Source organism: Lichenostomus cassidix, chromosome 5, assembly GCF_008360975.1.
Source record: "Lichenostomus cassidix isolate B80296 chromosome 5, HeHo_3.0, whole genome shotgun sequence".
Classification (NCBI taxonomy): domain Eukaryota; kingdom Metazoa; phylum Chordata; class Aves; order Passeriformes; family Meliphagidae; genus Lichenostomus; species Lichenostomus cassidix.
Window position 1 is genome coordinate 10,627,683 of NC_139486.1, and position 27,350 is coordinate 10,655,032.

Consider the following 27,350-nt stretch of genomic DNA (forward strand, 5'->3'; position numbering starts at 1 on the left):
ATTGCAAAAGCCCCCTATCAATCAGTGACAAATTCTTAACAAACATTCGGTCACACTTCAGATTTAACTTCCAGCAGGAAGAGGCCAACACAGTTAGTTTACAAACTTCCATTACTGTGCAACATAATCTCATTTTCCACTGTGGTTTAGCCAAGTTCAAGGATTTAAACACTTATTAATCTCCTCTGTGTTATGTCTAGACTTGCTGTGTTTATTAACATGAGCATGAATTATGCAATGTAAGTCAGAATTAAAGCTAAGCCTATTAGCAAGGGTTCAAAACTAAACTGGTTTTGGAAGCAGATACATTATATTTGAGTTGGTAACTTCAAATAATAGTAACAGTCTTGGAAGAAGCCACACAGATTTTGTTTGGTAACAACCAAGATTACCTGAGGTCGCAACACTCTCACAATGACTGCCCTCAGCTGCTCATGCTGCCGCCTGAATTTTCTCATTTGATCAAGACGACTCTGGAGCTTCCTGTGAGCAGGATTGATGCGCCACACCATCTTCAGGTTCTCTTCCCTTTTTCTTTTCACAATATCTCTCAGCAGAACTTGTAACTTCTCATATTCATCATCCCAGGTTTGGAATACTTCAAAGCAGGCAACCATTACCTGAAAAAAGTTTTAGAATAGGAACTTTAGCTCACAAATTAAATGGTTCCTGAAAGTCACTGTCCAATGCAAAAATACAGCAACCAGTATAACGAAGCCATGAACACACCTTTTCAAATTCTTCATAGGCAACATGCATCAGTTTTCTGGTTCCCAACACTTTAAGCAGCTGAGAGCTCAGATCTCTTGAAATAGCCTCCACTAAACGCAATGCCCTTTGAATTGGGTATTTTGTGTTCCTGATTTTTCTCAAATGGGTAAATATTGCAACAAGGGCCTGCCTTATTTTGTCCAGCTCAGTAGCAGACAGCAAGTCATTCAGTGGAAAGTCTTTCATCAGTGGATTATAGTCATTCACAGTTTCCAGCGCCTGTTTCAGACCTAAATGGAAAAAATTTTGAATATAACTTTTCATTCCATTAACCAAAATCTCTATCTGTAACTAGTCTAAGGTTTCTCTAAATAGCATTGTTCTTTGTCCCACAATGTTCAAGTTTTGTAACAGCTTTAATTCTGTAGGGCATTTGAGGAAAATGTTATTGAACAGGTATTTTACCTGTGTCTGTATCAAAGCTGACAGTTGCATGAAAACGTTTGCCATGTTTCAGAATGTCCAGAGTCAGCAGAACTTCTGGGCTTTCACGTTTTTCCTGAATGCGGTACAGAGCCCGTTCCAAATTTAACCAGAAGCTTATCTCCTGTAATGCAGTGCCTGATGCAGGATCTCGGTCTAATTTGGTCACCTTCAAAGTAATGGAGAGAAAGAGAAAGGAGGGAGAAAAACATTTAATTTATAAGCTTCAACTGTAAAAACTTGCTGTTATAAATATTATTGAAACATACAACAACTGCTAGGTTTTAATAATCCAACCTCAGACAGTTTTGGCACTCATTGTTTGAAAAGTGTAGGAACTGCATGCAACATGTGACAAAGTTTAATTCCAGAGATCCTAAAGGTTGGTTTTAGGACTCTCATGTAGTATCTTCAGCAATAGCATGAAAATGTCACCTACCCACTTTCTTGAGCAGTGTCTGTATTCTAATTAATAGCAGACAGCCAGGCAAGGTAACAAATTTTTGTGCTCTCAAGTAAGAAAAAGCAACACTGTTCCATGAGCACTTTTTACTTTGTGCACACAGAGGTAAAAAAGCCAGGGTAGTATCTGAGATGCTGTTTTTGAGTAACACCAGCAGAACAGTAGTTCTTTTGAAAAGTAAGAGGAAGAAGTATGAGATTATAAAGCAGTGCTGGAGCAACCACTGTGAAGTGGTTGTGGATGTACTGGGGGCAAATAACAAAACAAGCCAGTAAGATGTGTTTCTTTCAATCTGCTGTAAAGATTTGAAGAATAGATACAAAATTCACAGGGTTACTGCCAGTTACTTAAGTCTATTACAGTATGTATAAAATAGTCATACTCTTGGCTATCTGTAGAACAATTTAGACTAGATTCAAAATTTGGACTAAACTTAGCCTAATTTAGTCCAGTGTCTCTGGTGACTTAGAAACCTGGTCTCAGATTTTCAGAGTCTCCTGCATGAAGCAGCATTTTACCAGTTAAACTGTGAAGAAGATACACAGTACTACACAGAAGCTCTTATTATTTAGTTGCTTTCCCCCACCTTTATTTGGTTCTTTATTTGGTTACCTTTTGTATTTCTCTAATCCAGCGGTTGACCCCAGATTGTAACTGATTGAGGAACAATGGATCCTCAGCCTTCTCACCAAAATCAGTAACCTTTGGTTTTTCTCCACGTTCATAGCACTGCTTGGCAACATTAGTAATGGTGGCATGAATTGGCAGACTGATCTCTGGAATTTCAATATTCTGCTGCAAATGCAAGAGGCCCATTTCAAGTTCTGCAATCTTTTTCTCAACTGAGGGAGCCATCTTATCTCCATCCCTGAAAAAGCACAGATGAAAAACCATACACAACACGTTTACATCATCTGAACTGTTTCCCCAGTGTCAGCAACAGCATCATATGCAACTGTGTGCTTAAAAAATTCACATGATTCACCTTGAAAAGTCACTGCTGTTTGGGTTTTTTTAAAAATCATTAAACACTTCAGTTCATTAGCACAGAAATGCAGTATTTATACTGAATTACCTGTCTGCTTTGCCAGATTCTCGGATATAGGACTTGAAAAAGGGAGCAACAGCATTGCTAATGAAAGAGTGCAATGTTTCATATGGAGAATCTTCACTGAGAGTGAGCACTCTGAGCTGAGAAGACACTGGTTTGTCGGCATCAATCACTGCTGTACGTTTAATGAACGCCAGGCTATGGAGCAGAGAAGAGAGTTATTAACTAATCATCTGAAAATTAAGTGACAGAATAGCTTTAATCTGACTGCAAATTTAGGAGTCAAATGATAACCTGTATCATCATACTTCATAAATCTTTGTTTCAAGAGACTTGAATACAAGTCTTCCAAATAAATGCATCTTTACAGTTCAGCAATCAGCCAAACTGAGCTAACAATCAGGACTCTGAAGGGCACACTAAAGAGACACACATATTACAGAGTCAAATATGCCTCAAGATAAGTGACAAATATGTAGGAATCAGACATAACCAAAGAATATTGAACCAAAGTTGTGTTTGTTACAGTTACATGCAGGCCAAAATTAACAAAACTTTTGTTTCTTTAACCTCAGAGCTAGAAGTCCTAGGTCCACTCCTTTCCTTGTGACACACCCTTTTTTATCAGACCCTCTACCTGAAAAGCAATTGCCCTATTTGAATAAAAACACTGCATGAAAGCACTAGGTAAATCAGAGGTAAATCTGCAGGTAAAGTAGGTAAATCTGCTTATGCAGGTTTTACATACACAGAGTAGAAATGTCAAGATCTATTTTACTAATTCACCTGTTTGACTTTATTCCATAATGAATGTCAGTGCTGATACTGTAGGAAATGAACTCTTTTTCCTCTTCTCCTTCATCTCCCACATCCTCTGCAAAAAAATACAGTATGTAAGAAATACTTAATTTCTAATCCATCTGCCACTCTTTCTCAACCACCTTCTGCCACCAGACTATTTTCTAACCTTTAAGTTCCACTCAAACTTAATTAACAAAATTAGGTCAAATGTAGCTTTGCAATATCTCTCAGATTCAGAATGGGTTCACTGTCTTGTAACAAAACTCCTTTAAGATTTAGGTTGCTATAAAAAGCAATAAAACATTACTGTAAGTGAATTATAACTCACATTCTGAGAGAAATCTGCAATACAGAATGTGCATTTATTTGCATAGCTATGTTGCCAGGACAACTATGCTTCAGTGAGAACATTAAACAGCTGTTTTTTCCTTTCAAAGCTGGCTTTGTATTTTCAGACCTCTGCTTTGAAAATGGTTTGGAAATAAAGTCTCTGAACAAAAAAAAAATCTCCTGACAGAACAAAAAGCCAAGCCACGGGAAGTACTCAGGCATTAGCACAACCAGTGCATCAGAGATGATGTAATTGCTGGGGATGCAGGCAGTCGTGCTGCAATGCAGTGATTTCAGTGCAGAAGGTTACTCCCTGTTGGGGGACACACTCTGACTGGACACATTACAGCAGACTCTGTCCTGCTCTGATTTCATTCAGCCCTTAGGAGATTCAGCCTCAGGGTGTCACATTTGTGATCCCAAGCAACAGAAGCCTGCTCACAGAGCAACACTGCACTAGAGACTACAGGAACCCATATGAGAGCTGTTGGCAGGCTGGGGAGCTGCTGATACCAGAGAGCAGCGTTCATTATACAGAAATATGGTTTCTGTTTTATTGTACTTGTAATCAATAATCTACTTAACAGTAGGTAGTCCATGCACAAGCTTCAATATAACACTGTTTTTAATAGTGTCAGCGAAAAACTCTCCATATGCTGCTGGAGGTTTCTGATCTGTTAAGTCTGAACACTGGCTGTCAATTATAAAATCCACTCTGCCCAAGTAACTGCTATTAAACCAGAAGACATGTACAGAAATGGTCTCTGCACATCATAAATTAGTATTTAGCTTCTGAAACATGCAATGAGTCTCTCCATTTCTTTTTAACCACATATATATAAAATATTATCAATACCACGAGCCTGGAGATAACTAATCACCCCTATGTTTTATTACTTCCAACCTGAACTAGGGACAACCATCCTCATTAGCTAGGCATAAATGCTGAAATAATCTGCATTAATATTAAATGGTTTTCTTTAAATCTTTTTAAACACTGTATCATGAATTCATAAAGACAACTGTTCTTTTGTTCTCTTCTAGAAAATTAACCCTGCTAAAAAGGACATCTCAGACTTTGGAAGGGTAAGGAGGAGGATAATCAGTGGAAACAGGCAAAACATAAACAAAGATGGTATTGTTAAGCAGCATCTTAAGTATACAATAAATAGAGAGTGAATGGAAGAATCTTCTTGATGTTTCCCTCTGTGTGCATCAACTGTAGGGCATGTATCAGGATGTTAAACTGTTTCTGCTCACATGTTAAATAATGCAATATGAAGTATGCCTTTATTAGGATTTGATATATACAGGAACAGAACCACCAGCACACTAGCAGAGATCCTCAAGCTCAACAGAATTCTGCAAGCTCATGCTGGGAGGCAGGTAGCCATTTACAGACTGTAGGGGCTTGTTTAACAGTAAAAGCCTGCATTATTGATGAAACCGAGCTGTATTTTGTCACTGTTCATTAGGCTGCATTCTGTAACAGCAAGAGCCTATTTACCAACAGATTTGTTGACAAGCAATTTTCAAGATAAATAGTAACAGCAGCATGTGAACAGCATGTGAATAAATAACAAAGCCACCCAAGCCAGAGTTATTTGTTACACTGCTTAGGTGCAGTATTTCCTGCAGCATTTGATGGGTTCCGAGCACAAGCAGCACGGCGACCAGGCTTTGATAACTGAACAAAGGCACGGCAAGCTCCACATCTGCGCTTGTCAACCACGGGAACTCGCGAATTAACCATGAAACGACGCTTTTTACAGCTCGATTCAGGATGGGGGTATTTTTTCCCCCTTTACTCGGGGTTTTGGCGCTTTTGTTCTGTACCAGAGAGGCGATGTGCCTCGCCCGGGAGGTCACTCCTCCCGCAGCCCGGCTGCCCAGGCGCGGTGCCACGGCCGGCTGACGGAGCACTTTCCGTGCCAAGCAGGACCGGCCGCGACCGCAGCACGCCCGGATCGGCGCCCACAGCCAGCCCACCGCCCCGCCGCGCACCCGCCCGGGCCAGGAACAAAGGCGGCGGGAAAAGCCGGGCCGGGCGGGGGAAGCCAGCCGACACCGAGCCCGCGGCTCCCGGCGCAGCCCCTCCCGGCCGGGCCGCGCTGAGGCGGAGCGCGGAGCGGCGGAGGCGCGCCCCTCCCACCCGCGGCAGGGCGGCGGCTGCGGCCGGCAGCGGCCATTTTGCCACCGCGGCGGCCCCGCTCCCGCCTCACCTTTGAGCGTGGAGCGCTCCACCAGCACCGTGTGCACCTGCGGGTCGGAGAGGAACTTGCGCATATGCTCCAGGGCGCCCTTCTCCTCCAGCGCCGCTTCCAGCGCCGCGGGCGCCTCGCCGCCATCCTCCAGCAGCAGCGGCACCAGCTTGCGCAGGTGTTTCTGCAGCACGGACACGTCGGCCACATTCTGCACCGCCGAGCCCGACACCTCCATGCCGCCTTCCTCGCCGCCGGGGCCGCCGCCCCCGCCGCCGCCGGAGTCAGACATGCCGAGGCAGAGGGACACCGGCCGGCGCCGTGCTCCGCCCGCCCGACCGCGCCCCGGCTGTGCCCGCCCGCCGCGCCGCCAGCCCCGCCCGGCCGCGCCGTGCCGCGGGGGAGCCTGGGACGGGCAGCCCGCCCCGCCCCGCCCCGCCCCGCCCCGCCCCGCCCGGCGGCTGCAGCTTCCCCCCACCGCCCATTCGTACAGTCATAGAGCGGTTTAGCTTGGAAGAGACCTTAAAAATAACCCAGTTCCACCGCGCCTGCCATAGGCAGGAACACTAGACCAGGTTGCTCAGGGTCCCATCCAACGTGGCCTAGAGCACTGTCAGGGATTGGGCGTCCACAGCTTCTCTGGGCAGCCCGTTCCAGTGCTTCGCCATTGTAAAGAACTTCCCCCTAGTGCCTAATCTGAACCTATTCTCTTTCCGTTTGAATCCATTCCCCCTTGTTCTGTCACTACATGTTCTTGTAAAAAGCCCTTCTCCGTCTTTAAGATCCCTTCGGTTACTGGAGCGTTCCCCTCAGGAAACCCTCAAGGGTCTCATCAGAGTGATTTATTGTGGAAGGAGAGCACAGGATGTGAGCAGGAAGGGGAAGGCAAAATCCTCCCCGCCCTGAGCCCTGGCAGCAGCACCCAGGCGAGATGAGTTGTGCTGCTGCCCTGTGACCCGGAAGATAAAGCAGGCCCGAGGCTCATTGGTCCAGAGGAAAAAAAAAAAAAATTATTTAATGTGAAAAATTAACGCAGAAGCCTTAAGGTCAGAGGGCAAAAATGACATATTCCCGTGAAGAAAGCAATAGGCCAACTGCAAGGCTCTTCAGTAAAGTATCTTGGGTTCTTTATGTACCCAGCCCAGCTGTGCTAATTAGTTTAATGAATCTGGCACTCAAACCATTAATCCCAGTCTTTTGTGAGACAGCTTCCCAAGACCAAAGGACATAAAAGAAGACAGGGACTAAAGGCACATCAGTGAGAAAAGGGATTTTAATTAAAAATTAAAGAATTTAAGAATCTGGTTTTTAAAAATTCTGAAAGATTTTTTTACACCTGCTACATCCCAGTGTATGTTTGACTGATTAAGGTATTAGATGAGTTTAATTTGCTGCTGCCGAGATGGACAATCCTGTTCCTCCTTGCCCAAACTAGTCCCCTCTGTCCTGGCTGGCATCTGGATGTGTCTGGGAGGGGGGAGGGAACAGTGAAGTTCCAAAGCAACTCCCCTGACTCCCCAGAAGTACACTAGGGCTGGTGGGTGACCCACAGACTGAAACTCCAGTTTTTGCTGATATGGAGGTAGAATAGGGAATGTTGCCCCCAAAAGAAAAGCAAACCAACCAAAACCGCCTCTGAACCTCCCATGCATCTCCTCAATAGATACACAGGGAAATGCAGACCCCCAGGCCCAGGATCTGTTCAGATCTACTGCCCAAGAAGTAAGGAAGCTGGGGTGGAATATCCTGCCTGGCAAAGGAAGACCTGATATGTAAGCCTCTACACAAGAATAAGTCAGCATTAAAGCATGTGTGTCCAGCTATGACACTAGAAAATCTGGAATGCCAACACACATATCCCAACTTCTCCATTTGTACCAAGGGAAAAGCATGCCATGCTCAGGCAGACTCCTAAAGGGTTTAGGAAGCCAGTTTAACGTTGAAAAAACAGATATTTTTAAATTATAAAAATCTCAAGAATTCTTGTCTGGAAGAAAAATTATTTGTTCAGCAACAAAGTTTCAACTGCAAGCACCGGAATTAACAGAGGTGCATTTTTTTTTTAATTAATCAAACCTATTTAAACCCCTCCCCTCCTTAGAAAGGTAAATTTTATTTTTGATGTAGAAAAATAGCAGTAGATACCTATCTGAGTATTGTATTCGCAGAATAGTTACTGAGACAGTGTTTAATACAACACTCACCTATTTCAATTTTCCAAAGTCTAGTTTGCTCACACCTTGTAATTCTTCTCCAGACAGGTTGTTTTAGAGCTGTGTTTCATATTAAAAAAAAGGGCTAACTTTGCTAGGCTGTCTGAAGTCCACCAAGGCTAGCCCGTATCTGGTCTTGGCTGATGGCTTTCCAATGCGGGGACAATTAGCTATTTAACACAGGTTAAATTAACATTCTGGACTTCAAGGTGTTCATTAAAAGAGTGTTGATAACACTCCTAGGGAATCTAGATAAGTCTCAAGTGTAACTTGGCATCTCTTTGGAGGTGAGCTCAAGCAATGATGGTTCCAAGTACTGGCATGCTCCTTCTTCTGGAGCACTCATCATCTGCTGCTCCCAACTGCCTCAGCATTTTTGCAGCTTCAAAAGCAAGATACAATATTTCATTGCTGTAAAACTGTTGCCAGGAAAAAGTACAAATAAGGAAACTAAGGGAGTAAGGAGAAAAATGCAGGACAGGGATGGGAAATTAGAATTCAAGCAAACATTTAATATATATTGCTGCTGACTTGAAGAGAAAGTAGGGCCAAAAAACCCTCAAGTCTCATCTTACTGTATGTTTTTGAATCAGAAATGCTCCATGTGCAACAAGTCTTGAATTCCAGTATCTGTTAGGCTACTTCCAAGCAAAAAGCCAGTGTAGAGACTTTGTATTCGTTCAATCACTTCAGCCTTATCTATTATTCCATGGGGAGCAGGAGGAAGATGCAAATTAAAGGAAATTGAAACAGAGGCAAGATAAACTAAATTTTACACAAGTTCTCTTGTGCAGTTTAAGCCTAGAGACAGAAGTGGCTTTAGCTTGCTCAGTCAGGGTGAAAAATAGTTTGCCTTGATCTGGCTCTAGTTAATTATGGATGTTCTTTTCTTGGGCACACAAAAGACCTGGCCCTTCTTACAGGTGTGAGAAGCCACACAAATCAGCCACCCAAAGGACAAGATTGCCCATATGACACATTTCCCTTATAATTTAATTAAAGACATGTATTTCAGAGAATCATAAAGAGAACAGGACTTGTCAAGACACAAGACCTAGGCAAATGCCATAAAATCTATGTAGAAAGAAAACCTTTCTCACAAGTTATAAAAGAAACGACGTTGGGGGGGGGAAGGATTTTTCCTATACTTAATTTGGTAATATTTGAGACCAAAAATGAAGGAAAAAACTCCAACAAGTAAACATTATTGCAAATAACTTGCTTTCCCATCTCTAATCCTCTTGCATGTTTAACTCTACACTGAGCGTACTAGAAAAATTACAATGGCAAGGTCTTCATGCTAACATAAACCCTCTCAGTGTGGTTTTCTGGATCACAAAAACAGCTAAAATAGCTCAAGGCATTATGTGACTGCCCTCTCCCCTCAGCACCACAGGGTCACTGCATACACACCTTCATTTGTGTGTGTGTGTGCAGACCTCATGGGCAGGAATGAACGCAGTCTCTGTATGCCTGGCTCCACGGACAGCCAGCTGCAGTCATGCTGCTCTTCAATTAGGTGAGGGAGGAATAATGCACTGCCTTCTTTAGCTCCACAGTAAATTCTCCCTTGGGAATTTCTTCATATAAAATGTTTAACTACATCAAAGTTTTATTTCATAAAGACAGCTCAAGCCATGTCCCCTCATAGAAACGAGACTGTAATCCAGGGAGACAGGTTGTAATTAGAATGGCATTTCTTAATTAGCTATACACAGTCAGAGTCTCCACAATCACTGCACACAGGAAGGGTAAGATCCAAGGAGCAGAAGTGCTCCACTTTTAGATGAGTGGCTCATAAAAGGATGCAGAAGACTGGGATCACCTGAAATCATAGGTATCTCCTCTAAGTACATTTGTGAGGTGCATAAAGCAAACAAACATCTCCAAACACGAGCAATATATAGTATACCAGCACCTTCCTTTCCAATTCTACAAAGCCAAACCATGAAAGCAACGTCAAAAAAGGCTGTTGGTCAAAGCACCTGAGCCTAATTCCCTTAGATGGAAAGGATTAAAGGTCACTTCCTGGACATGCTTGCAACTCACAAAGGTATTTATATGGAAAAAATGTCATTGCTGTCTGTATTTTAAAACACTATATTTTGAGACATATTTAACCTGATTTCCTAAAGTGAATAATGGGATCCTCAGTTGTTTCAATACCTCATTTTTCATTCATGATTTGATGGGTTTACTACTGAGCTTATGCAGAAAACCGCTTCTTTCACTACACAAAGACCTAATTTGTAACTCCAATCTCACATTTATAACTCATGTCAGTAGTCAGTTCTTGATCCCAGGCTCAACCCCCTCGAACTCCCCTTCCAACTCCCCTAGTTATTGAATGTCAGCTTTATGTGAGCCATTTCCTCAGATTTTGAAGACTTTCATGGATTGCAGAGGGAAGACAACTCCCACTGCAGACTTAAGTTCTTCCCTACATCCTTGCCCCTGATCATGTATCTCCTACCACACTATAATCCCAGATTTTATGGATACTCTGCTTGAAGCCTGTTAATACAGACGTGTTACAGGGGAAAATACTATGGTATGAAAGGTGCATTTTTCATATTTGGAGATTGAAGTATTACCAAATTCCTTTTAGTACTGATTGCTTTCCTACAAGTAAAGGCTGCTTCTTCTACTGAATGTCAGATATTCCCTTTTTTTTTTTTTTTTACTAATGGCCTTTCTATATTTTTTTCCTGCTTTTGTGAAATTTATGAAGTTATTTTAATTTGTACAGCTGATTCTGCTAACAGTGATAACCTGAACACACCCCCAAACACCCTGTGTTAAATTTAGTTTCATAATGAGCAAGTAAAATTCACATGTTCTTTATTTGTCCATATAATACACCTTTTTTTTTTAAGTTTTAAAATTAGATAAAAGCATATTAAATGGCAGGTGTATGAAGTTCTTCAGAAACAATGCCAGAACAAAAAATTGAATTACAAAATGTTAAAAAATATGTAGGTACATTTGAACTTAACATTCCACTAACGTATAATGTTACAGATATTGTCTAATGAAAAATAATTGTGCCACTTACCTATTTTTGCTGTTTCTAGGAACTTTTTATTCTGTACATAGGACGATTCTGTACAAAATATGAAGTCTACATTTTTATTACTTATTACCATAAAACAAGGTACAATGTATGTACAATATTAAAATGAAGCCATACTAAAGCCACACTAAAAAGACACTTGTAATATTACTTTTGACATTCCTGATGTACAGGTGTAATTTTGGAAAACGGGGGAAGGTGTCAGACAGAACTTTATGAAGAACAACAGTCACCAAAATTCTACTTTAATTTTTCTTTTTATTTTGGATGTATTAGTTTTAGATTGTTTAGTACAAGATTATATGAAGTATATAAGTATTGATAATAAACATGCTAAACCATTAGTGGTGATAAGATTTTGGAATATTGCCTAAGCAAATGGTTCAGTGGCCCAAAACTTCAAATATGTTTTTATAGAGAACTTGAAGCCTCTAAATTACCACAATACTTCCCTTTTGGTGAGTGTTTATCTTCAATAAAGAATAAAAATAAAATCTAGACAGTGAAAGATGTTCTTATACATTGAGTATCACACAATCAATCAAACATTGATATACAGTTGGGTTTTTTTCCCCCTTGGGTAACATAAGAATAATTCCTTTCAGCAATCTCTTGCACAAACATACTGAACACCCAAAATCAAAGGTAACTGATAATCTACCAGCTAAAGATGGAAGTTCAAACAATGGTATATCAAAATACATAGACGTTGCTTTGCACAATTAAAAAAGCACCCTTTTTCCCTCAAAAGTAGAAGGCATCTTTAAACTGTTTTCATATAGTTTATCCTAATGGTAAAGCATATTCTTTTTCAAGTTTTACAGGAAATGTTTTCAGACACAGTGGACATTCCACTTATAGGTTGGGTTGGTCTTTAAATTTAGTTGTAAGCCAATATTTACCACTCACAATTTTCCTCCAATAGACAACGTAACAAATATTGGAAATTGAATGTAAATGCAACCAACAAACAGCAGGCACTACATCTGCACAAGGTTACTATGAATGTCTGCTTTGAGCAATACTTTTTTTTTATGGATGCAGGAGATGTTATACTTCCTTAAAAAGTAAAACAAAACTATTTTTAAAGAAGCCACGTTTTTTATCTCTTTATGCATCAAGACATTAAACATTAAGTTATATCATGTTACTGCCAGAGACAAAAGAAACTAATCACCCATTTAGAATAGCAGAACACATTTCAAACAGCTTGTAAGCAGGATAAGTAAGTCAAAATACTGGCCACCCTGAGAGAAATCAAATATTGAAGACAAAGCACTATATTTTTAAAGAGATTTTCCTCCCGTGCTTTTCCATCTACAACAAAAAGCTCATTACATGCAAGTAATCTTGTGGAATATATAGCAGCATTTGAAGATCATCAGCAACTCAGATGCATTTTCAGTTCACTTGTGAGGTGTATTTGCAGCACATGTGCTCTTTACAACAACAACAAAAATATCTTCACGGTAAAATTATGGTCACTATCTCCTCAGCTCTTAGACTCATTTAAAAAGAAGCAGATTGAAATTCAAGAGTCTGGTTTTTTTTAATTTTTTAAAAAAATTTTTAATAAGCTTATGATGTCGTGTTACCTGAAAGGTTTTGCTCACCTTTCAGATAAAAACTGATGCAACTGAAATCACACATAGGATCTGCCACAGAATATTGAACTCCTAGAGCCCAAGAAAAATGCTGAGTATTAAAAGCTCAGATAAGGGAGAAACCAGTGAAAGAGTTATTTTATTGACTTGAAAAAACTTAAAATGCAATTTTATATGCAGTCTATTCCCAGTCATAGTAAACAAATTTTCATTTTAGGAAAAATTCTACCAGTTCATATCTGGAATACTGGTGCCATATTATACACTAAAGACTGGAAGATATGGCTTTAAATCTACATAAAGTATTAGGATGTGGTATATATAGATATATATATCTTTACCCTAAGTAAAAGAGAAATGAATTTACAGAATTCTTAGAAAGGAATGATGACTGAGGATTGTCATGAATGTTACCAGTTTGTAAGCCATATTTTATAATACGAAAAAATAACGGTATTTTCAAAACTGCTGGTATATTACAAGACAGCAATAATGTGGAAACAACTGTAAAGCTGAGAAATCCTAGAAAAAGTGGAATACTTATTTGAAATAATTTTACTTTTGAAATCCCACTTTTATCATTAGTACCAACTATTGGTCATTCACTTATTTAGATGGAAATATTTTATAGAACTCTCTTCTCAAACACAACTATAAAAACTGCATGTTATCAGCTAGCTGGTACTATGACAATACCTCCAGGAAATTGTGTCCACTTGATTATAGTCAACCCAATATTCTGCAAATGGAACTGGGTAATTTACCATTGTTTGAACTACTAATCTTGAGCTGCATACTCTATTAAGTTATTGCCTACAGAACTGGGTTGAAGAAAGCTTTGACTTTGTGTGTAACTGATTGGTATGGCACAAAAAAGTAAGTCCTACTGTAGAACTGAGTCCAGAAAAAACTTTCCCTCCAAAATAATATTTCACTGTAATAGTTTAATGCCCATCATGTGATATTAATTCATCAGCTCTGCAATGTGATTCCAAGGCTTTCATGGTATAGATATCCTGAGGCAGTTCTGACTTGCGTCGCACAAGAGGACGATCTTTTTTCTGATCTTTTTGTGCCTGAAATAAAAATAGAACAAAGTAAGCCAAACATACTAATTACTAAACATTACTTAAGAGCACTTCTTGCACATCAGTATGTTCACTTACAGGAAAAGAAATAAAAAACATGGAAAAAATTTTATACTTTCTCCTTTTTATCCCAGAACCTATACAGTTTCAAGTATTAAAACCATTTTTTTTGCTAAGAGGGAAATTAGAAATAACTATGAAATTCTAAGCTATTAACAATCATGACAGTACTACCATTTTACCAACGCTCTCTCAAAACCAGACAATATTCCTATCAAAGTATTTTTAAACTTTGAAATGATGTCTTTATATAGTTCCCATGTCTGTCTCATCTACCCTAATTTGCTTGTTTATTCATGTTTTTCGATAGACAAGTCCTTATGAAAAAACTGCCTGGCTTTTACTTAGCCATTGATTTATTGATATTCCAAGTTAGTAAGTCACAGTGGACCAATTTTATTGTGGCAGAGTAGTCACTAAAAATGCTCACGTAAGTCTGGTACAGGAAAAGAATTCCTGATCTACTTTCCTCAGTCAGTCCATCACCTCTTCACTAGGAACATTCTGCTGTATTGCCAACCTCTGTCGTAAACCTTATTCACTAAAACTATATAGATCTTTATGTAGTTTCTTATTTCTGACATTTAAGAAACAAAGCTGTCATTTTGATGGCCTTTTTTCTCTTTTAACTGATAACTGTAATAGCTCTTGTTCTAACATCAACTGCTGATGGTATTTAGCAAGGGATATACAACTGTCTGTCCAGTGTCCTCTCAAAGACTGATGCAGGAATGCTACCTAGTCTGCTTTCTGCAGTACTCTAATCCTTAATCAATTCTTTTCCTGCCTGGTGATCCAAACTTACCTAGCCTCTAGCAGGCTTAGTTTTTCTAATAATGAGAATTCCTGATTAAAAGCTTTCTATTAGCTCTGCTAGGACAATATTTTTCTTTGAAAATTTGGCTTACGATCTTTTAGTCATCTCACTTCTTGCACACTTTCTGACCAAGGAAAAGATAGAAAGTGTGCACTTAGAGTGATGGCTAAGGAATGCTTGAGTTCAACCCGAGTTTCATAATTTTGTTTGGTTCACAGTTTGTTTATTTTCCATTAGTGTTATTTTTTAAAATCCCCACCCTTTCTTACAGTTTTGGGTGGTGGCAAATCAAGCTCATTCACAGGGATATGATGCACTCATTTTCCAGCTGGAACGCTACCAATGAAGCTGTATAAACCCCGAACTTTATAGCTCATCAAGCTGAATTCTTTGTAGAAAAGAAGGTAAGACCTAGATGAGGGACCTTGGTTTTAGTCTGGGCTGACATTACTGTTTCTGCATTTATATTGTATAACACTGGCCCAAATCCTCAAACTCTTCCAGCAGCTGGGACTGGGAATTTTGTTCTTAACAGCTTGTCCCAATTATTCGCATAGAATCCTACTCTGGCTGCTTTTCTTCTAGAACTGATGTTAGAGCACTCAGGTTTAGGAAGTAGGAATTTTAATGCTCTCTGGCCAGGATAGAAAGTGAACCAAGGTCTCATAAACCCTGAGAAAACAGTTATGTGTTAGGAAATAACACAGTCAAAGATGGATGCTATGACCAACACAACTTTAAAATTAAACAGTACTCATTTTTCTAAATATTTTTATATGGGCCTTTCTCCACTAGAACTGATTCCATGCTCTGGAGCAAGTGAAAGGAAGCCCCTTTCTCCCTCATGTGGGCCTGGCTAAGCTGTCCAAGGTAGGAAGAAAGGCAGAGGTTTAGAAACTTTAATACGCCCAGTGCTCCTCACTGACCAGCTCTAACCAGCATTCCCATTCAGGAACGTTCACTGCCCTGGAGAGGGAATGTAATTCAGCCACCAAGATTTACATGTAATGCACAGGGATCCACAACATACATAAGTGTTTACAAAACAGCAATCCCTGAGTGTGTCTTAAGAGATATTCCAGCATTTCTTCCAACCTTCATCCAAAATGCCATATAACAAACAATAAATAAAATATAATATTGCAGGATAATGACACTGAAATTTTAAGAAAGTAACTTAGGAGGTTAGGTGGGCCACATGCTTATTTTTATTAAATGTCTTACTGGATACATTAGTTCAAATTAACAGACTTTATCTCCAAACTCAACTGTTTTTTCCAGCTCCATTTCTCCAGTCTTAGACTTTGCTGGATTTAGACAGATTTATAGTACTATATAGTATATATTCCTACCAGAAATCTTAGTGATGCTGCAATGCTACCTGGCATTTCTCAGTTTTTCACCAGCTCCAAGTTGAAATCTCTAGTTTCAACATTGGTATTCTAGCTCCACTTAACTGATGTTAAATTAAAAAGACATGAATATTACTGAGCATTAGGTAAAGACAGAAGGATGGAAATGACCTTGAGAGTCCTTGCCCCACAGTGGGTAAAGGAACCTGACAGATGGTGGACTGAGGAAGAAGACCCATGAGTGGGCAAGACAAACACTTTACATATTTTTTCAAAACACAAGAGCTTTAGCCACTAAGAAGGCTCTGCATAACAACAAAAAAAAAAGTATAAAATATAGTCAGATTCTACTACTGACAAGCTCTTCTTACAAAAAATCAAAACTGTTATACAGAGAGGAGACTAGAGCATGATGTTGGAGATTCTAGCTATAGCTCTAACTATCCTTGAAGCATAATCATTGTTCTCATAATAACACAAGAAGCTATTCCTAAGTGAAAATTAAAACAAAGTTTTTGTAGAAGAAACATTAAAAGAGACTGTATAGCAGATTCACAGGCATTAGAAACACAGCACTATTTCTAGTTGCTACACTATCACTGGAAAGTAGCAGCTCTGACGAAGTGTATTACTCTATAATAAATGCTTACAGGGCTGAAAATATAACCCAAGTTTATGATTACCAGTCACTCAAAAATTTAATTAATTAATTGGATTACTTTGCTGTCTTCACAAGGCTTTACCTGACAAGCCTCTTCTTTCACTGTCTTTTTCAGCGTCTGCAGATCTTCAATTAAAGGCCCGTCTGTTTCCATTGCAACAGGACTGTTCAGCAAACTCGTGTCACTATATGTTGGGTACTAATAAAATACAAAGTGTTAAAATAATCATTCTTAGTAGTAATAACTACATACTAAGAGTGTATTTGAGAATTTGAATGATAGGACTAGTTATTTGAGATTAACTTCAGTGTCTTATGCTTCCAGGGACTAAGTAATTAATTTTAAAATGGAACTCCCAATACTTTCACTTAGAAATATCCCAGTGAAAAATACAGTCAGCATAAAAAGAAAGATGGCTTGATTATCTGAGACTGAATTTTAAAATACTTGGATTTTGTCAGTATTGAATGTCTACTTGGGCAGTTATCCAAAACCCTATTAGCATCTTGTCAAATGACTTGTGAACAATGTAGCAATCCAAACACAATTATTTTATTTGCAATTTTGTGTTGGTAGAGAAAATACACCATAAAAAGACCAAATATACCTAAAATAAATTTAATATAATTTCAAACCAAAAAATTAAACTTTTCTGTCTTCGAAAGTAGAACAATTATAGAAGTCTTCTAGGAAATTAAAGAAAAAATAAAACCTTCATTGTCCAGTTATTTCAGTACTTCAGATCTTATTTTAACTTACATGAGGTGTATATAGTTTTGAATTCAGAACTTATTTACATGCACACAGACTTTTTAATCAGTTTTCCCTCATACATATTTTAGTATCTGAATGTACCAATAACTTAATGCACATAAAAAAAAATTAAAACCCCTAATAGCAAGGGCTTAGTAAATGTAATTATAATGATTTAAAATCCTAAATTGTATTTTTGTGTCATGCAGAATCAGGAACAGCTCTGAACAATCATCACCAGTTATTAGACAAACTAAAAAGTTAATAGGAATTCCAGGAAAAAATAAACCCCTAAAAATCCATTATCTAGAGCACTAAAAGTATTGGTATCCTAATGTCAACTCAGTGGAGCACTCAGTGTTAAAATTAATAATTTTTATTTTAAATTGCTTCCAATTATTAGCTTTCTCCAAGCAGACTGTGCAGAACATACTGTATACAGGTGGTGTCCACCGGTATCAGAAAATGTATTTACAAAGTTACTTGCAAAGAAAAGGAAATTGATACCGTAGAACTCTGAATTTTTCTACAACTCCATCCACTTATTTAGCCAAACATGCAATAGCTCATCATTTGTGATAGCAAATAGCCATGTACATCAAGTACTCTTCAAGCAAGGCTTTTGTATAACTTATGTCATTAGAGAAATGTTTTGTCACTCAAAGTGAATTATTGCTTTCATATGAATAGTGCTTTTTGATTAATTTAATTGATCTGTTGTCAACTGATATTTTGTTAATTTTAATAGATTTTATTTAAGCAGTTTAGTAATTGTTTGATGACAAATGACCCAAGAAGAAAAAAACTATTTACTGAAATCTTCTACTTAGAAAAAGAGATTACCTCATATTTTCTATTTTAAAATAGCACTGAGATCAGAAAGTGTCACACTTCTGTTTACAGAGTACCATTTCTCCCTCTTCCACCACTTTAAACTCAGCTAGATGGTGTTGGAAATACAAAGCACATCAAGTTTCTTGCTACAGTGTAATAAAATTCTGGCTGCATAGTAATTCAAATGTTTGGAGGTTTTTTTTGTTCATAGCAGCAAACTGATTGAGAGAAAGGAAAACTGGTAGCATTCTCCAAGCAAATTAAGGGGGTGGGGAATCCAAGCCAAACCATTTGTCCTTCTGTAATTTCAAAATATAATGAATACTCTAAAGGACCTTTGTTTCTGTATCATAGTTTGAGTTACATCAAGTAATGCTGGACAGGATGTTTTCCTTTAGGAAAGACCTGAGAAGCAGGTTCACCAGCAGACTGGCCCAGTGCAAATATGAGAACAAATGCAGCAGACAAGAATGTACAATATTACTTTAATCTATTTGACACAAAGGAAAACTGACCAGTCATAACTCACAGTTTGCAGAAAGATCTCTTTTGTAATATATTGTTTGCAAAACAGCTTTTTAAGAGAAACCAACTATGGCCTCTCTATATTTTTCCATAATTTTGCACCATAACTTTTCAAACCGCAATACAGTACAAGTCCTATTATAAGAAAAGGAAAAGGTACTTCATATTATACTTTTCAGAAACCTTTTTTAAAAAAATAATTACTTGCACAAGAGAGAGGTTACAAATTTGAAAAGTACTTTTATTGTGCATCTTTCATAATACAATTAGTGAAATTCCTTTATTTCCATGATCAGTCAGACCTGTTTTCCCCACTGATATTTAACAAAACTAGAGTATTTAAACATGGTCATGTTAATCTTTTCTAAATACCTGGGGATTTGATTTGGCTAGATTTTCTATTTTAACCCATGCTTCTTCCCGTTCCTTCAATTTTAGCTTCTCTCTGAAAAAAAAAATAAAATCATATAGAAGTAGAAGAATTCAACACTATAAATTATTTAGCTATACCTGTTTGAGTCTACTGCCCGAAATATGACTGTTGACTGTTGCATTATATCAATACCCCATGATCTCAAATCAACATTAAAAGGGAAAAAACCTCAAGATTTTCTCATGAAAGCAATAAACTGGCTGATACCAGTGTATCTTTAGTGCGTGTACATTGTTAAAAGTTACAAATAAAACAGAAAGAAGTTTTGATTTAGGCTGAAAGCATGTTTGCATTTTATTTATAATATTAGAATTCTATATTGATAAATAAGAAATCAGTAACTGACCATAAAAAGGGCAGAGATTTTTACTGTCAGCTGAATGGCTTCAGGTAATAGTTTAAAGGAAAAGGCACCAACACATTTTGAATTGAACTGCAATAGAGAAGTACCCAACAAAACCATGCCCATTCTAGGGAGTAGCATACCCACAGGGATGACACAGAATGCTTCTTTTCAAATAAAGTAGAAAATGTTTGTTTTCTTATGCCTAATGCAATTTGAAATTATAAAATATACGGTTTGTTTTCCTTTCTTAAAAATAAACATCGTCTTGCAGAGACTAGAATGATCATCTGTATTTGAAGGCTGGCAGAATTTAGAACAACTTTGAACTAAGAGTGCTAAAAATGCTCTCAGGCTTCAATACACAGAGCCGATGATCCAAATGTCAAGAAGAAAAAAAAAGGAAGGGCAGTTATATCCAAGCACATACACAATTTGCCTTCACCTCTCAATTAAGTTAATCCAAGATGGGAGATTTTTATTTTGGTTTTGTGTTGCTACCACATTGCTCAGCACTCTGTCTGCTTTAGTTCACACTCAGAACGCCACCCAAAAAACTTCCAAAAATCAGAGAAGAAAAGATCTGATTGTTCATTTAAAAGGGATTCCACTTGCTATCAAGGAAAAGAGAATTACAGACTTTTTTTGAAGAGCCAATGCTCCTATTTTGTCATCTATCAACACAAACACCCCTTAAGAATTTGTTACAGTATGAGCTCATTTCTACTTGAATTGCAATAAGAAACTTCAAAACTTGGACATATCAATCTACATTGAGAATCTGTACTTCTTCCAGTATATCTGTTTAAAATAAGTGTATAACTGCTTCCAGCCCCTGAGACCCAAACCATTAATACTTCTGACTTCTCTAATTCATTTTAGCAGGATTCTTCCATCAAATAAAATCTGTACTACGGATCTGTACTACAACAGAGTAATAATTTGATTACAGGTAACTTTTATAAAAATATGGAGGTATGCTCATACACAAAGCAATGCTGAAAAATACTGGGAAAGTATTTTGGGACAAACAGAGCTACAACATGAAAGGAAATAACACTGGGTAAATAAAGCATGCAAAAATAAACACAGGATGTGAACTGAAGTGTTTAACAGATCCTCTTATTGGGCTCCATGATTAGCAGTGTCCCTCTCAAAAATTTAATTTTTAGGAAGGTGGTGATCCCAGAAATATGAGGTCTAAGCCTACATGAGACACCTTATTGTTTAGAAGATTTACAGTTCACATATAACAAGGAGTTTCAGCAAGTCAACTTTGAGACTGCTGCACTGGAATCAAATGGGCAGCTTCCCACTACTGACACAGTGGTTTTTCAGAGCTAAAGCACTCTGAACAAATTACTCAAGGACAGACAGACACACTGACATGAAAACTTACTTCAGTTTTTCTGCTTTAAATTGCTGTGTGCAGTCATCGAACAGTTTTTGGTTCATCTCCATGAAGAGTTTCAGAGCATTGTATATCAAGCCATGTATTGTCCTATAAGTAAAACTTCTGGTTGAAACTCAGAGTATTTTAAATTTTGAAATCTACTTTTTCTGGTCAACAGTAGCCAATAGCCTACATAACTGGAAAATTACATCATTTCAGAATAAGTGGAAGTAAAATTAATTAGTGGAAGTTTCAATTTACCCACAAGAGGCTTATCACAAGTACTAAAATTACCGACTTTGAATGCAGTTTTCTTACTCTGTAGTACTACTCATCATTTACATTTCTGATGTTTGAACTTCACTCTTAATATCACGTGTATCAATACAGGGCTAGTTGTGAAATTTAGTAGCTGACACTAATCACACTAGGGCTATTAGAGGAAATGTAAGATGACATTAAAGATTGTGATGTAAGTAACTTACTGGCAATAAATTAAAGAAAAAAAGAGTTAGTGATTAAAAGGAGTGTAGGAAAGACACCATTCATTTTGAAAACTGCCACACAGCAACAGCACTCACTTCAACACAGTCATGCCAGGACTCTTTAGAAATGTGTTAGAAAAGTAAAGTGGAAAACATCACAAAAATTACACAAAACCAATCTGCTTTACGAGGCACTTTTACAGATTAATTTACAGTTTCAGGCTATAATTTACTCCTGCTCAAAAAGCAATCGGTTAAATGATTACTTTGTATCATACATGGAGTTACAAGTAAGAGTGCAGCTGTACTGGGTAGCATGACTTTTGCTCAGAATAAAATGAATGCATGACCTTGAAAGTCAGAAAAAACAACTAACAGCAACCCACATTTACTATGTGCAATTGCATCACTGAATTGGAATTTTATTAATGAGTACATTATTTGTTACTGCTTGCACCCAGCGACAGTAAGCAACCACTTTAGTATCACTTTATTTTCCATTTCTTCCCCAGTGTTTAATTGCAGACTGATTACTCATTCTTGGCCAGCCCATCAGCAGTCTTCAATTCACAGCTAGAGCCAGACTGGGATACTGTCACCATCCCAGCAGTTGCACAATAGCTCAAACAAAGAGGCACTTTACAATGGTACAGCTGCAGAAGGGAGCTGACCAGGACTGTTTTCATGCGTAAGTACCACGTTATTGTGGGGAGAAAAGTCAAAATAATCAATGGAGAAAGAAGAAAAAAAATAAATAAAAGGAAAGAAAAGAATTATCTGATCTACAATATATTTCACTGGAATGCAGAAGAAATGCAAATCAGCAAAGAGGTTAGTGATCAGAAATCAAAGTTCGTCTTTAGAAGTATCTGAACTACAGATGAATGCCAAATTTGTTTCATATTTATAGAAGAATGTAATGGATTAGATGCACTAAAACACTCTTGTTTAATGAAAAAAGGAAAAACTATGTTCCTCAATTCTTAATACTTCCTAGAAATTGACAATAGCCTCTTTATCCAGCAACTTCAATGTCATAGAATAAACAGCTCAACACACTGTTAAACTAGCAATTCACAGATCTGAACTCTTTAGCCTAGAACTACATATAAGTGAAGTAGCAGAAATTTGTACAAGTGTTTCTTACTTATTCCAATGCGTCTTTGAATTCCGGTACAAGGATGGAAACATGATGGGTAAAATCTTTGCTGCATTATCACTAATTAAACTCATAATATATTCATTATTCCAGTAGTATAATGCTCGCTCTGCAACCTAAGACGACATGAAAAAAGGAACACTTCTTCAATCTCTTACAGAGCAAATAATTGTAACACTTGGCAAATATAAGGGAAAGGTAAGAAAAGTTGCAACTCAGATTTTTTAGTGCAAATGAAAGTCATGAAGCTGATGGAAAGGGAGATGGAAAAACTGCTTTTTTCCTTGAAAAGGACATGATTCAATCTATAACCCATGAATTCTGAAATTCAAACAAAGAAATACCTTCCAAAAGAATGAGTATCTGTAGAACTCTATTACAAACAATGAAATGCAAACTGAAAGGGTTTGTACTGAAAGGGTTCAGGTACTTCTGAGAACACTGAGTTTTTCAGCTTTTTAATGTTAAGCATAACACTGAAGTGAATCACACAACATGAATGCACATATTGCACTCTTGAAAAGAAACAGTAAAACTAATGTTTGGATCCCTGAAACTTGACATAGAATTGAAGACTTCTTTGCAACAAATAAAATTCATTATGGTGAATAATACCACATTACAAGTCTGCTTTACAAAAATTCTTGTAATTCAAATATTATTGCACATGCAGTAAATACAGACCTGAAAATGTGGACTGGACACACATTTGGCTAGCTGTCTGAAGAGAGGCTCCATAACTTTTACAAATTCAGATGGTTCAATAACATCTAAAATTTCTTCTAGTTCATTTAAAAACATGACTTCTTTTGGACTGTGAGTCTTTGGCCAGTATTTCAGCAGTGCCATTACAACCTGCAGAGACAAAGAGAAAATAATTTCATGATAATTTGACTTTATCTTGAGCTGAATGATAACCCATTAAGTCTGGTATTTTAAGCAGAACACAAAATTTGTGGTTTCTCGTCTCATGTAACAGTAGTGATCAGACATGGTTCAGTGTCACAGAAATAACTGTTAATAGGTCTAAACTCACTTCTTCTGAAAACAAAGCTATACATCTAATAGATATGTTCAAAAATAATAATCAAAATACTAGGGAAAAAAGTAGCTTAACATCTAACTTAATATGATCAAAGTGCAAATTTGCTACTACGTTATCAAGAAAATGATCTGCCACTTAGGTGACAGCAGCTTTAAATCTCTACCTTCTTGGAGGTGTACTCCAAAACTCAAGAAATTAAGTTCTATCAATATATTTTAACAAAATATTTACTATAAATGCCTCAATTGAAAGGTGACCAACTACTCTAGGTACGTTGCTCTTAAACTTTGAGTTTTATCTGACTACTGTACTTAGTCTTAGTCTCAACTTCCTTCATGATTAATGAATTATTTACCAAGCTTGCTTGCCTACCAAAGCACGAACACTCAAAAAACCATTCTACGAGACTATGATTTTAAAATATAAAAGCTATAAGCAATATTTAATATCATCACTGACAAGACAACTCAGAAATAAGTGCATGTTCCATGTATATATTATTTAATCATGAAAGCAGACAGTATGCCCTCAATGAAGCCTTGGTTGATCTATGCAGATTTTAAAAAATAAGATGTTGAAAAGTGTCATGTGACAATTACAAGGGGAAGCAAAGCATTTAAATTTGAAAGGACCAGGATCTTTTGAAGAGGAATGTAGCACTTTGCTGATGCATGTGCTAAGTTTTTAAAGAATGTTGTAATCATGTACTAATTTGGGTTCAAAAAAGGAAACAAACTTGGTTGCATATTAGTTCAGATTTCTACTAGGAAATATCCAACATCCTATCTGAAGTCTGGAAGAAAGCTAAGAATTCAAGATCTCATATAGTACAAGTGATAGAATGTCTGACATTTGCTATCTTAAGTATTAAAAGCTCCAGCTAGAAGATAACTCTTGCTCAGGTGCATACTTCCCTTTGCTTCCTGAAATCCAGTTTCCATTTTACAATGCAAACAGTTATAATCTAATAATGTGCACCTTTGTTAGTAGCAATTTTTTTATTGATCTACTGATTAAACAGACTAGTTCTTACCTACTTGATATTGGGTGTAATGAGGCAAACCACTAAATACTATACAGGACAGTTAAAATTATTTATCTACGCAATTATGTGCAGCCAGACCAAAGTCTGATTTTGTCCAAAGTTGGTACACGTGAACAGGATCTGACTCAAAAGCCTTGCACCTGTAGGTAGCTGTGTGTCAGATATCTGTGCTCCATCATAATATCCATCTCTCAGCAGAGCATAGTTCAGGTGAGCTAATTTCTGACTTAACTGCTTCTGGATCCATCATCTCCCATCTGCTCAGCCAGAACAAAATAAGCAGAATAAAATTTGTCTCCTTGCAAGATCTATGCTATTAACATTGTTATAATTAATTTTGGATATTCCAAATGACTACTGGAAAAAACAGTCATTTGATAGATCAAAATAGTTAAATATTTGACTCAAATATAAACAATTACATATACATACTTTGTTCCCAAAACCTCCTTAAACAGTCTACCTATGGAAGGTGTATTAACATTAATATAATAGTACAAAATATATAATAATAGCAAGATAAACTTACTGGTTCTGTAAGTGTGCTGTCCTTTTCTAAAAATTGAACTACACAGTACGCCAGCTACAATAGAAGAAAAAGAGTTGTATTAATTCTCACTATGAAACTGAAATCACTAGTATAAGTCAAGAATAATTTTGAATGCTTCAAATGAAAACACAAGTTTCTACTGTAATTTCAAAAAACCCCAACTTATTTGGCAGACAACCTAAACAGAAGGGTAAATAGGCTTTACCAATTCCTTCCAACCTTCACAGGTCTGTCCTCACCTTTTTCTGTGTTATAATACAGACACACACGACTTGAAGTTGTCTTTTTAGACCTTGTACTTTGCATTTCATCACACTTTATCTTTTCAAATACAGGATTTAAAAATCACAATCTTGTCCTCTAAAGTGCTTTCCACTCACTAACATTTTGGCGTCCCATGCTGCTTTAGTAAGTATTTTCTATTTCATAACCTAAGTTAGATAAAAGTGCATTGAACACTTGTAAATCTTAAAATTTTTTATATATGACAACTAATGATAACTATGACTATCAATGTAAGCTGATGCAATTTGAGGCTGAATTACAATATTTACCAACTTCAGTGCTGAGAATGAGACTGTCCACCTGTGCCTAAATAGCAAACTATTACATCCATTTCACTCCATAGGCCAACAGTCCCAAAGTAAGTGGGGAGATCACTGCTCATGTGTCAGACTGTTTAGCCATCTTCCTAAAGTCTGTCCATTTATTGAAGTTCAGCTGATGACCCAATTCCTTTCCTTTTTTTGATGATTCCTACCAAGAATTCACCACGGTAATTTGAGGAATGTGCTGAATTTACTACAGCTACTGTTCTTCCCTATTTAAAGTAAATTTGATTTAACACAGAAATTAACTTTCTCCATGTGTATCTTTGGCAGCAAATTCTTCTCAGTATCTGCCAGTATTTCAGCGTGAATTTTTATGGGTTTATGCTGGTGTTTCACACACTAAACTCACTTGAAGTACTTGCCAATTTAATTCAGTAGGACCTGTAAGAGAGGCATCCCTATGCCACTACCCTGTTTTACTGATGCTGAAAAGTAATGCAAGTTAGCTGAAGGTTTTGGAGAATTAGTTTGTGATTTAAGGAGAACACATAAAGAACAATGTTTCAGGTTGGTAGAAAGGCTAGTAATCAGAGATATCAGCACTAGTTGAGATAAGAAAAGTCTTGCTGTACACAACCCCAACAAGTTTTGTTCATAGCACTAGAAAATAAAAAATACATTTTGAAATGGGAGGCATTTTAGCCTACTACTTCAATAGCAACTGATGGAAGCCCCTGAAGACAAGATCCAAAGCAAATGCTTATAAACATCTCTAATTGCTAGAGAATTGTAATTATACAAATGCTATTCTTAAAAATACAAGTTGTTAGTAATTTTATTTGAAGAAATGGTACTTAGAACTTGGAGTACTCAAACTACATAGCAAATATTTAGCTTGCAAATTAAAAACCCCAAAGTTGTGTAACAATCTCTCCCAGAGAAAGTTTTAGTGTATCACAACAATACTGTATTTTCTCTCACATTGTGTGATTTCCCACTCCTCTAGAAATTCTGAATGGAACTAAATTTAGCACAGAAAAGATACAGCTGGTTTAAAAGCTCGATACAACTCAGAAGCCCCCTTTTTTCTGTGTACTTCTAAAAAGAGCTATTGAATTAAATGATGTTGTCCTAGTAAATTCCCAATTCCTTTCAAAACATCAACAAACTGAATTCAGCTGAATTGCTTCATGTAATTTAGAATGAAGTATTTATAGATTACATTCATTAAAACCACACTTTTCTTCAATTTTTTTATATCTAAACATTACAGACAAGAAGATAAACAAAAGATTCTATGTGGATAAATACTAAGAACTCTCACA

The 27,350-nt window shown here is 37.4% G+C and overlaps 2 protein-coding genes across 3 annotated transcripts in view; both read right to left on the minus strand.

Moving 5' to 3' along the window:
- DYNC1H1 (dynein cytoplasmic 1 heavy chain 1) overlaps positions 1 to 6,386 on the minus strand; it is a 43,565-nt gene extending 37,179 nt beyond the window's left edge. Inside the window, exons 1-7 of the mRNA XM_085061353.1 lie at positions 6,062 to 6,386; positions 3,495 to 3,582; positions 2,733 to 2,906; positions 2,270 to 2,525; positions 1,177 to 1,363; positions 730 to 1,001; positions 393 to 620 (exon numbers count right to left, since the gene is read on the minus strand). Of these exons, the coding sequence (XP_084917479.1) occupies positions 393 to 620; positions 730 to 1,001; positions 1,177 to 1,363; positions 2,270 to 2,525; positions 2,733 to 2,906; positions 3,495 to 3,582; positions 6,062 to 6,332 (1,476 nt within the window). The 5' untranslated portion in view covers positions 6,333 to 6,386. The remainder of the gene's footprint in view (positions 1 to 392; positions 621 to 729; positions 1,002 to 1,176; positions 1,364 to 2,269; positions 2,526 to 2,732; positions 2,907 to 3,494; positions 3,583 to 6,061) is intronic.
- Positions 6,387 to 11,368: 4,982 nt separating this feature from the next.
- PPP2R5C (protein phosphatase 2 regulatory subunit B'gamma) overlaps positions 11,369 to 27,350 on the minus strand; it is a 77,590-nt gene continuing 61,608 nt past the window's right edge. For both annotated transcript variants that reach the window (XM_085061354.1, XM_085061355.1), the window contains 7 exons: positions 25,454 to 25,507; positions 23,519 to 23,689; positions 22,823 to 22,950; positions 21,197 to 21,298; positions 19,394 to 19,466; positions 16,991 to 17,107; positions 11,369 to 14,006 (listed from right to left, as the gene is read on the minus strand). In XM_085061354.1, the coding sequence (XP_084917480.1) occupies positions 13,875 to 14,006; positions 16,991 to 17,107; positions 19,394 to 19,466; positions 21,197 to 21,298; positions 22,823 to 22,950; positions 23,519 to 23,689; positions 25,454 to 25,507 (777 nt within the window). In that variant the 3' untranslated portion in view covers positions 11,369 to 13,874. The remainder of the gene's footprint in view (positions 14,007 to 16,990; positions 17,108 to 19,393; positions 19,467 to 21,196; positions 21,299 to 22,822; positions 22,951 to 23,518; positions 23,690 to 25,453; positions 25,508 to 27,350) is intronic.